This window comes from Haliaeetus albicilla, chromosome 27 (assembly GCF_947461875.1).
Source record: "Haliaeetus albicilla chromosome 27, bHalAlb1.1, whole genome shotgun sequence".
NCBI lineage: Eukaryota > Metazoa > Chordata > Aves > Accipitriformes > Accipitridae > Haliaeetus > Haliaeetus albicilla.
Window position 1 is genome coordinate 16,468,158 of NC_091509.1, and position 10,746 is coordinate 16,478,903.

The 10,746-nt window shown below is 38.2% G+C and overlaps 1 protein-coding gene across 2 annotated transcripts in view; it reads left to right on the top strand.

The window, feature by feature from the left end:
• RNF130 (ring finger protein 130) overlaps nt 1-7,842 on the top strand; it is a 43,107-nt gene extending 35,265 nt beyond the window's left edge. The window contains exons 6-9 of one of the 2 annotated variants that reach the window (XM_009921355.2): nt 1,282-1,378; nt 2,403-2,607; nt 4,679-4,772; nt 7,646-7,842. In XM_009921355.2, the coding sequence (XP_009919657.2) occupies nt 1,282-1,378; nt 2,403-2,607; nt 4,679-4,772; nt 7,646-7,661 (412 nt within the window). In that variant the 3' untranslated portion in view covers nt 7,662-7,842. The other variant, XM_069772702.1, reaches the window with a different exon arrangement.
• Nucleotides 7,843-10,746: the final 2,904 nt, after the last annotated feature.

Consider the following 10,746-nt stretch of genomic DNA (forward strand, 5'->3'; position numbering starts at 1 on the left):
CATAGGGGATAGGGAGCAAAGAAATCCCAGATCGCATGAGGAGCTTACTAAGGCACAAAGCAGCAAGTATAACCTGAGGATGGAGAGTATCTCAACTTTTCGCTGTCTTGGGGGCATGTATGACCTCTTACAGAGCATGCTGATGCCTCAAATAGATGGCAAGAACTCCTCGTTCCCCCACTGCCCCTTCATCTGCTGGTTTCAGAGCACAGCTCTTTGCTGGCTAAGCAGCCCTTGTAATTGTTGATCTTTGCCATGATCACCAGTCTGTTGTGTTTGGGTGTGCTTGCTCTTACTGGCTTTTATTCTGCAGTCAGTACCACTCGAAATGCAAGATCTGGGTTCTTACCATAGGCAGTTATTCAGACTAGGTTATTAACAGTATTTACTAAAGCTGTATTGTGTAGACAGTCTAGTGATACCCATTTCTGCCATGAATATGCTCCAAAAAGTTCTTTGCCTTTTGAAAAGCCGAGAGCACATTTCCTTTCATTCCTTTAATTTGGTATGTTGTTTTGGTCTCTGCATATTCCTTCCTTGTTATATTGGTTTATATCAATCCCAATACTGTTACATGTATATTCATATATGTGACTAAGATTTTTGTATGCAATGTAGGTGGCAATTCAGACTGTTTTCTATTATAGAGTTCCCTGCTGTGCAAGTCGAAGCCCAGTGTGCCTTTATCTTTGAAAGTTTCTTTTTTTTTATGATTATCATATGATGATGGACATGTTTTCCCTCCTGATATCAAGAAATACTGATTGTAGGAAAAGCCTTCTTTTTACTTAGATGTGATAATTAGAAAAGCCCTTTCAAAATCAAACATAAGTGTGTTTGGGTTGGTTGCACTGACTTTTGAATAAAATTGACTGCTGGTGGATCTGTGCTCTTCCTACCCAATTTATGTCCAGGTTCTACATAGAAATTGAGACAAGACATCACACAAGGTTATGGTGGGGACTTCGTTACCCTAGTTATTCTGCCCATGTGTGTACTCATATCCACAATGGGGGGTGGGGGTGGGTGATTTAAAAAAAAAAATCTTCCTTTTAAGTGTTTCTTCCTAGTTGAACTATTAGTAAAGGGTGGCAACAACAAGCAAGAGTTTTTGATATATTTTTTTTTCTTATTGCAATCAGCACAGGATACTGGCTATTCTAGAATTTGTTCTCCTGGCTTAATTCAAAGAGAAACTATCTAAATGTTGGTTAAAGTAGTTCTAATTGTATAAAATAGAATTGTTTGCAAACTATATATGTGCCTTGTCTGTTCTTCTAGGCATGTTTTTCATAAAGCCTGTGTGGACCCATGGCTTAGCGAGCATTGTACGTGTCCAATGTGTAAACTGAACATTTTGAAGGCACTGGGAATTGTGGTAAGTTGCACTGTTGTGAGCTCTTCTTCCTCCCATGTCTGAAACTCAGAACAGGAGGAATAATTGTAGGGGAGAAAGGGGGAAGGGTACTCAAAGTGTTTGGGTTTTTTTACCAATTTCTTTGCTGCTGATAAAGCTGATTTGTTGTTGTTCCTTTCTCTGGTTGGTCATTGAGTATATATTGTTATATTTCCATTTATAACAATTTCTTATCTACTGGAGATCTACTAGGTTCTCTATAATCTTCCCTTTTCTCAATTCCTTTCAACCCTTCTTTGATAAATTTACTCTGTAATTCTCTTGTTCTTTTTGTGGTCTCCCGTAGACACTCTTAAATTTGTTTACACATTAAAAGCCATGCCCTAGCCGAGGCCAGTGAGCTTTCCTCAAGCAGCTCATGGCTTATGGGATCCTTGAGGACTGCTTTTGTTGACCAGTTCACAAAGGGATAGAAGTGAAGAACCTCAAAGAGGATTTTTCCATCTTTCCCATATGAGGAAAAAATTATAAGGTGGGAGCAATGCTCTTTTCAGAAGAAAGAAAGAAATAAGAGAAGAGCATATGAAGATACTGTCTAAAGCAGCTTTTGAATCAAGCCAGTGAGAATAATCAGACCTCCATTTTTAGCTCAGTCAGTTGCAAATTTGCACTTTCTCTAAGAAATAGTTGCAGATATATTGTGGGTGACCTGTTTTTGTAATTAACATCTGGATTTTTAGGGGAGGTACTATAGAATTTGGTGCATGTCATCATTGATCATGGTAGTAAACCATGCAGGCATAGGCTATGATACAGGTATATTTGAGTCCCTTTCTTGAATCTTAGTTCCATTTCCTGCTTCTTTCTCCACCTCTTTAAGGTGGACTGAAGGAGCAACTTTGGATAGAACTTGCCAATTTGTGTGTTTCTCTCCTGTGAAGACAGCCATGGTGGCTGAATAGTGTGTGTGTGATATTGCTCAATTTATAGGTTTGCTACATGTAGAATATTCACCATTGTAATGTGGAATCGCTTGCTTTTCCAGCCAAATGTGCCATGTACAGATAACGTAGCCTTTGACATGGAAAGGCTCACCAGAGGCCAGCCAGCTAGCAGGCGGTCAGCACTCGGTGATTTTGCCAATGACAGCTCTCTCAGCCTGGAGCCCCTGCGCACCTCTGGGATGTCACAGCTTCCACAGGACGGAGAACTAACGCCAAGGTCAGGAGAGATCAACATTGCTGTGACAAGTAAGTTTTCTTTGGCTTCCGGTACTGTTCTATGGTTTTCCTGGTATGTGACACTTGCTCTGCCTGTAGCTCGGTGCTGCAGGGCCGTGGTGAAAGATTTCCCTGCAGGGACAAAGGTGACCTCAGTGCCTCTGCAAGAGGCATACGCTCTATATTGAAACCGTTAACTCTAGATATGACGGTGCCAATGCTTTCATTATTAATGGTATATCCATTTAGATCTGCATGCAAAGAACACTGGATGAACTAAAATGACAACAAAATAATCCTCCTGAATTTGGTAACCAGTACAAGAAGCTGGATTGCCGAAACCGTTATTTACCCTTTCAGAATATTTTCCTTGCAATAATTTCTACAAATATAAATATTTTAGCTGATTACTATTTCTGCAGATGTTTTTTTCCCCTGAGAACATTACTGCTGGAATTCTCACATCTCTTAGATGTTTTTTCTTACAAAATTTGTGAATTAAGAAAAAAAGTATTTAATGTACCAACATTTGAGTATTGTCCAAGTGTTTTATGACATCAGAAAACTGTTCCTGCACTGCTTGCAAGCTCTTATCCTTAAGAACAGCATGGGAAGTTTCCCCTCACTGGATTTTACCTAGGGTTTTTAGTGTATAATAGCACTATAACAAATACAATATGTGTGGAATTGCATCATTTTTCCGTATGCTGTACAGTCTCAGTTCAATGCATGAATGGTTGTTTTTCTGGCTGAATTGAAAAAAAACAGAGTCCATGCAGTACAACAGTCTAATTTTCTCCTTGTATTTTGCTTATGTGCACCTATGATCTAGATTTTGAACTTAGTGACACTGTTTGCTACTGATAAATGTACAAGAGGCAGTGTGACTGATACGGTCCATTAGAGTGTTTCTTTAGATGCTGTAGCAAAGTAAATGTCTCATTAAAAAAATCTCATCTTATGAAACACATAATCTGTATCCAGAAATGTCCTGATCTGAGGAAGATAAATCCACATACAAAATCTAGATCCTTTACAAAGCCAGTAAGTCACTTTGTCATGCAGTGTTTGACATCTGATTCGTCTTGTATTCAGCTCTATTGAACAGAGAGCAAATCTGCTGGTGTGCTGCTTTCCTTGTCATGGGTGGGAAAACTCTGTAGTTTAACTGAAACGTTTCACTACTTGGTTTTACAGAAGGTATTTTTACTGTCTGTTCCCAGCCATAGTACTGCTCTTGCACAGATGGGATGCCAGGGTAGAACAAGAAATAATCAGCAACAGTTCATTCTGACAATGTTTATAAAATAAAGCTTTAGAAAAGGCTGTTCAAATGTTTGGATTTTATGGATGACATATGCATTCTTTAATGCATGAGAGTTAAACCAAAAGCTCTATTCAACAAAAGTGTTTGTATTCCGAACTACTACTATGTGCCAAATTGATCTTGAGGGAGAACTTTTAATAGTGAATGCTTTTTAATAGCCTTCTTTATACTACTTTTTTTAAAATGTGTCTGTATGTATACACTAATGTTGAAATTATTTTTCCATGTTGTATTTCTGTCTATTAAATGGAAAACTCCAGTTATGTTTTACTGTTGAACAAGCTATCCTGGGTTTTTGTTGGTTTTTTTTGAAGTAACATGATAGCATTTATTCAGAAGGGAGGGGGCGAAGACACAAGTTAAGTGTGAAAGTATATTGGGTATGCTTATGTGAAGGGCTTCATCTTAGCAATCTAAACCAATCCTGACAATCTTCTTTCTGACTTGGGGGCGGACAGAGTTTTCATTACATTTTCCCTTGTTCCTGCATTTCACTTTACATTGTTAAGTAATCTTTCTTTATCACTAACCCTTGGGCTCAGCCAGGAAATATTGTTGTGCCATGCTTTTTTTCCACACCTCTCTCCACTTCTTCTTTGCTAGCCTTCTCCAGTCAGTAACTCTGTGGCTAACCTCCTTCTGCTTCACCTCCTGGTGCCAGTCATGGCTTAGAAGCCTCTTGCCTTCCGCCAGTGGTGTTTGAGGGAAATATTGGCATCGCTTTGACATAAGCCTTCTCCCACGAGTGATTTCCTCCCTTTCCTTTGTCAACAGAAGAATGGTTTATTATTGCCAGTTTTGGCCTCCTCAGTGCCCTTACACTCTGCTACATGATCATCAAAGCCACAGCTAGCTTGAATGCTAATGAGTAAGTAAATATTCAGATGTTTCTATATATTTCTGGTGGGTGGGTGTTATGGACAGCATTGGGAACAAACACCAAGAGAATAGAGAAGGGGAAAAATGCAGTTTTCAAAGAATCAAATGCCTTTTCTGCTTTTCTCAAATGTAAGCCTCTCTGTTAACAGTAGGTTTCAGGGTAACCTCTGAAGTCTCTCTTAATTTATATTTAGCTGGATTGTCCAAGGAAATCTCCTTGTTAAGTGGAGACATGGAACAGGGAAAAGAGAGAATATTTATATTTGGGTTTTGATCAATGGTCTGGGTGAACATTGGATTTCTGCCATTAAATCCCCACATTCAAAATTCACCTGGCGGAGACAAAAATTACTACCATCAGTTACCTTTGACAGTTTTCACCTCAATTTTATAGTCAAATGTCATATTAAAAATAAAAATCCATATTCCTAGTTGGCACACTTTCAGCTAAGAAAAAAGGTATTTAAATAGATAACTACCTTTTTGCTCTTAGGAGAGGGAGAGATGAAAGCAATGAATACACTATTGTTTCTTCTCTCTAAAGTGAAGAGAGCAGACCAGTCTTCTGACCTCTCATTTTAGTATGCTTAAGAATTGCAGTCAAAGGAGTGCTTAAAGATATCCATGCTTTCTTAATTTTTGTAGACACCCCCAATGCCTCCCTTCAGACAGGCTGGACAAGAAATAACTATAGCATGTGACTTAAAATTTTTTTTTATAGTTCTGTGGGGGGGCAAGTATAAATCTGTTCCGCAGATATATTAACTAGGTACATCTATTTTCATTTAGGTGTACAGAACATCTGGGCTCATGACATATATTTAATCATAATTTATTTATTTGGGGAGGGAATGTGTCAACATCTTTCTTTGTCTGAACATCTTGATGCAGCTGAGTTTCCATTAACGTGTTGATCTCTTACCAAAAGTGGGGTGAGATTCAAAGGCAGTCTCCTGTGCAGCCTGGAAATGTAGCTTGCTTGGGTTTTTTTTTTTGTTTGGGTTGTTTAGTTGGGTTTTGGGTCTGGGTTTTTTTTATTTTGAGGTAAGAGAAAGATGGGGTTTTTTTACTTTTATTGCTGTCTGGAAAGTATAAGGAGGGGCCATAATAAGTTCTTAGAGGTTTTGGTCATCAGGGACCTTTGATTACCACTAATTTGCAAATCTTCCTTTCCTCCTCTTTTCAGATGTTAATTCCAAAAGGGCTTAATGAAGAAAAGTTTTAGAACTTCAAATAGCCCTATCAAGTCTCCTGATTTTTTTTTTCCCATTTGTCAAAATCTTGAAATTGCAACTATCAATCAGCAACTTGGCAACATAGCTGTAGCTGAACATAGTTAATCTGCACTGAAAAATAGCTTGAGAAAGCATGGAGCAGGAATGTCTGCATTTCTGGGCATTTCCACATCATTAGGAAGACGACAAAGGAACTGTAGCCCATGTAGTATCATCCAGATGTGGGCACTGATAGTTGTATTTCTGCCCTGCCTTGCAACTTTTCTTTTTGTTGTCTCTTGCTCAGTCGGATCTGGGTCAATTTTTACTGAAAGGGCAAGCTTCTTCACATTGGCAGAGAGTTAGGGCCTCCAGTGAAGTGTTTTCACAGTGATGTTCTGTTAGCACAAACAAAGGGTGTGCTGATGTAAGGAGAGCTCCTTTCCCCAGTGATAGCAATGAAAATGTGAGCATATACAAGTGTATGCTTCGAGGCAGACTTAAGAAAACCAGCAACTGCAGAAACCAGAGCTGTCAAAAATCACTTATTTAGGTAACTGAGGTACCTAGCTGTAGCCTTTAACCTCAACAGCTTTTCAACTGAATTCTTTGGGATCTAAGCAGACTCCACAAGTGCTGCTAGTTTGACTACTCATTTTAGACAGTTTAAAATGTGTATGTATGAGACTAATGTTTAGATTTATTGTTTCATTGACTCCTTATGTTCCCCAGTGCCAGACAAAGCATTTCCTGTGCTGAGTATCGTGCCAAATATATGGCAGCTCCCTCTCACTGTGACTTCCGTTAAATGTCATAACTGCATACCTGCTTTTTATGCTGTTCTCCATATAAAAAGCAACGCTGGCATACCCTACATCTGCTATGGTAGTGTTTCAAGAGGAAGCTGAGGGTTTTTCTTATCAGAAAACAACAGGAGCAAGAATGAGGCCACGTAATGTGCTGATGCAAGTGAAAGGTGCCAAACATTCTGCATTAAAACTCACCTAAAACCAGGTCCTGATCCTTTTTTTCTTATGTCCTTCCCACAGCTTAAATGTATTTATTTAGAGCAATAGTTCTGGAGCTGTGTGTATGTACATATCTAACTGTGTATATATATGTTTGTTTGTGTGTATATACACACACACATGCATTTTTAAATAGTTCCTGATAAAAGTAAACATCATCTAAGTGATAAGAAAATAAGGAAACGGCTGCTTTCTCTGGTCTTATAATATTCATGCACTATTACTATTAAACATTTTAGGTAGTGATTTAAGGGAACAAAAGCAGCACATTTTGCTTTGCTTCTTTAGGAACGGTCAGAAATTACTGTATAACTGTGGTTTAAAGTCCGAAAAGCCCAGATGTTGGATAGCACCACTCGGAGGAAGTTTTCAGTAGCAGATGGAGTTTCCTCAAAAGTTTAGAAGTCCTCAAACCTCTGGCTGTCTTGTCTGTTTTACTGGTCCTGCAATAATGATGTGAGGAGTACAGACCTCTTTTAATGCTCTGGCCTTGTATAATTAGTCATTTCTCACTAACTTACTTTTACAGGATTTTTTAAAAATTGAATTAATTGAATTGAACTTATTGGCAGTATTAACTTTAATATAAATATTTTGTTCCTTTTTTTTCTGCCCCACAGAGCAGAATGGTATTGAAGAAACGCTTTCCGGCTGATTGCCTTGGAGAGAGACACCTATTTTTATGCATCATTTATCGATCATGCAGCACAAGCAATTATTTAGTACATTCTATTTTTTCATAAAATTTGCTGATGCCAAAGCTTTGTATTAAGGAAAAAGTGAAGAAATAAAAAAAAACTTTAATTATGAAATTTTACTCTGTGAGAATTTTATTTTTCTTGGACTTTGTGTTAGTACTTAAGTCTGACAGCCTTTTGTAAATTTTATAAGTTGCTTTATTTCCTTTGAATGATTTCATCTTTGCAGATCTGTATTCTTCTCCTTTCATTTTGGGACACGCAAGCTAACAAGTGGAAATCTCACACAGTGCCGTTCTTATGATGCCACCCAGCACTGGAATGACTAACAAATACTATTAGCAATTGCTCCACACCAACTTGCTAGGGAAAAAAGCTGGGCCAAGCATTCTGGTATATAACGGGCTTACCTTGACTCCAGCTGAGAATTAGTTTGGAATAAGAACTTTTTCTCCGTTTCTCCTCCTGTAACACTCCTGTGTCACACTTGGAGGACTGCAGTATGATTTTTGTCTTCGGGTCAGGCGTTGCTGAAGGTTTGCAACACTCTTTCTCGACATACAAATCATGAACCTTTTCTGCCTTTTGCTTTCACTGCACCCTTCTTTCTGATAAAAGTGAAGCTACTCTTAAACCACTTCTTCCTTCCTAATACCCAGTGAAAAGGTAGCGGTTTCCCCCACTGTCATCTGTGAAGCCTCCTTTCGTATTAGTGACAGGGGTTTGTTTTTGTTCAAATTCAGATCATGAAAGATTGATAATGGTCTTTACTGTAATGTAGAAACTCTATGTAAACATGTCCCTTCTTGCCATGTCGTCTTTACTGGCGAGGAGGCAGAGGGAAAACATCTCATCACTGTCCTCACTCAGGCTGTTTCACGCAAGTTCACTTATGCAAGCAGTGTATGAGTAATTTCATAACAGTCAGTTAAAACATGTGGATCTGATTCGCAGCCAAATGCTAATGCTTGAGTTAATGAGGTGGGTAGATGAAGGTAACAAATCGGTAAGGAAAATATAATTGATAGAAGTTAAAACCTATTCTGTATTTGGTTGTTTTTGTTGTTATTGTATCAGGATGTAGACTTTTGAAACTTAATGCTTTCTAATTTAATTAAATGAACAGAGAACCAATTTTACTCTAAGATTTAATTTTTTTATGTACTGGGAAAGAGAGGATTTAATTTAATTTCATTTTTATGTATAGGCACTTTTAGAATTTAGGAATACAGCCAGCATCTACATTAAAATATTTTCTTAATTCTTATCTGTCCAGAAGGCTTCAGCTGAGAAGGCAGCTTTTATAATAAGAAATTAAGTATGTGATAGCTTCAGTACATTTAATAGAATTATTTTTCAGTGCGTCCTTGTGAAATTTTGAAAGAAACATGAAAACAATAGAGCATTAAATGCATTTTCAAAGACTGAAAAAACCCCATTGGACTTAGTCATGAAGAGAAAAAAACTCAAACATACTGTGTCTGAGGACTGTCTACATGTAAAATACAGTGTTTGTCAACTGGGCGTTGTCGCCAAAAATGGAGGAATGTGGTTAGAGCATGATTTAGGGTACAGGCTATGAAACAAAAGGGTGACATTTTTTTTTCACCTATCTCTCAACATCAATAGTAAAATTGGTAACTTAGTGCTTGTCTCCTGAAACAAAAATCCTTAAGTGGTTTTTAATGCTGTCAGGAGGGATGCGCAGGGACAGCCTGAACAGTGTGGTGACCTGGATGCCAAAGGCACCACAAAGAGTTCCAGTTCATGTTTCTTCTACAGAACAGCAGCAGAAGTTGAGTGGTATTGGGAACAAAATGACTGACAGCGCTTCTAGTGCATTTCCCTCTGTAGAGGATTTAAATAACGCAGGGCCATCTCTTTTAATCTTTCTTTTGAGACTCTTAAGAGTTATCTCAACAAAGTGCTAATAAAAATACAGACAGTATCTGCTAGGTTAATTACAGGTCAGGCTAGCAATGTAAACTTATCCTGTTATGAAATAAACATATTCAAAGATGGACTCGCACCATCCCAGAAACTCTTTTTTTTTTTCCCTCTGGATAGACAGGAAACTACCAAAGTTTTTGTTACCTGCCATGCTTTTAGATATCATGACATAAAAGATGAGTAATGTTACTCATATGCATAATCATAATAGTGAGAGGAAAGGAGAAGAGCTGGTCCCTCTTTACAGATGTTGCAAAGATGGCAGGACTGGGCTGACAGAAGGGAGTAGCAGTGCCTTGCTAAAAAGCTGGCTTTGAGGAAAGAATACTTATGAAATAATCCTGCTCAGTTGTTCCTTAACCAAGAGGGTGTCTGAAACAGATTGTCTGAGATAGGGAGTGTTCTGATCAGATTTCCACATTAAGAAGTTGTTCTGATCAGATTTCCACATTAAGAAGTTGTTGTGCTGGGGGGGCTGTGGAGGGACTGCAGCTTGTGGCAGGAGATGGCCCTGATTAATAACTGAGGGCATTAAAATACTTTCAGATGGAAAGGGAACACTAGGTGATACTTATTCCTGATGCACCTGCAATGCTACAGCAATGCTGTGTCTCTCGAATTTTTGGCATTGGTGTTGTGCCCACTTCTATAGCATCCTATGGTAGGTATAAAGATCAATTCCAGGGTAGTATGTTTACTTTCAGACTCAATACAAGTTATCTGAAAAATTCTTTGTAAGTATATAATGAAAAATAGCGGCAAAGAGCGCTGAAGGATTCATTTTCATGTATTAAAACTGAATGCAGACTTCCCATTTGTATTCCATACCTAAGGGATAAATCTTGATCTTTATTGTTAAGTGCAAAATAGGAAGAAGATATTAATAAGTTGAATTTGGAACTGTGGATGTTCCTACTTGTCCTTAAAATACATTTATTCAGTAAATTTATCAACTGGACTGATGCCACATTTTTAAACAAACACTTGCAATTTTCTGCATTAAGATGAGTGTAGCTGGGTCACTCTGCCCTGCTGACTCTGTTTCTCTACCTGTAAGTTGTGGGCAATGATAC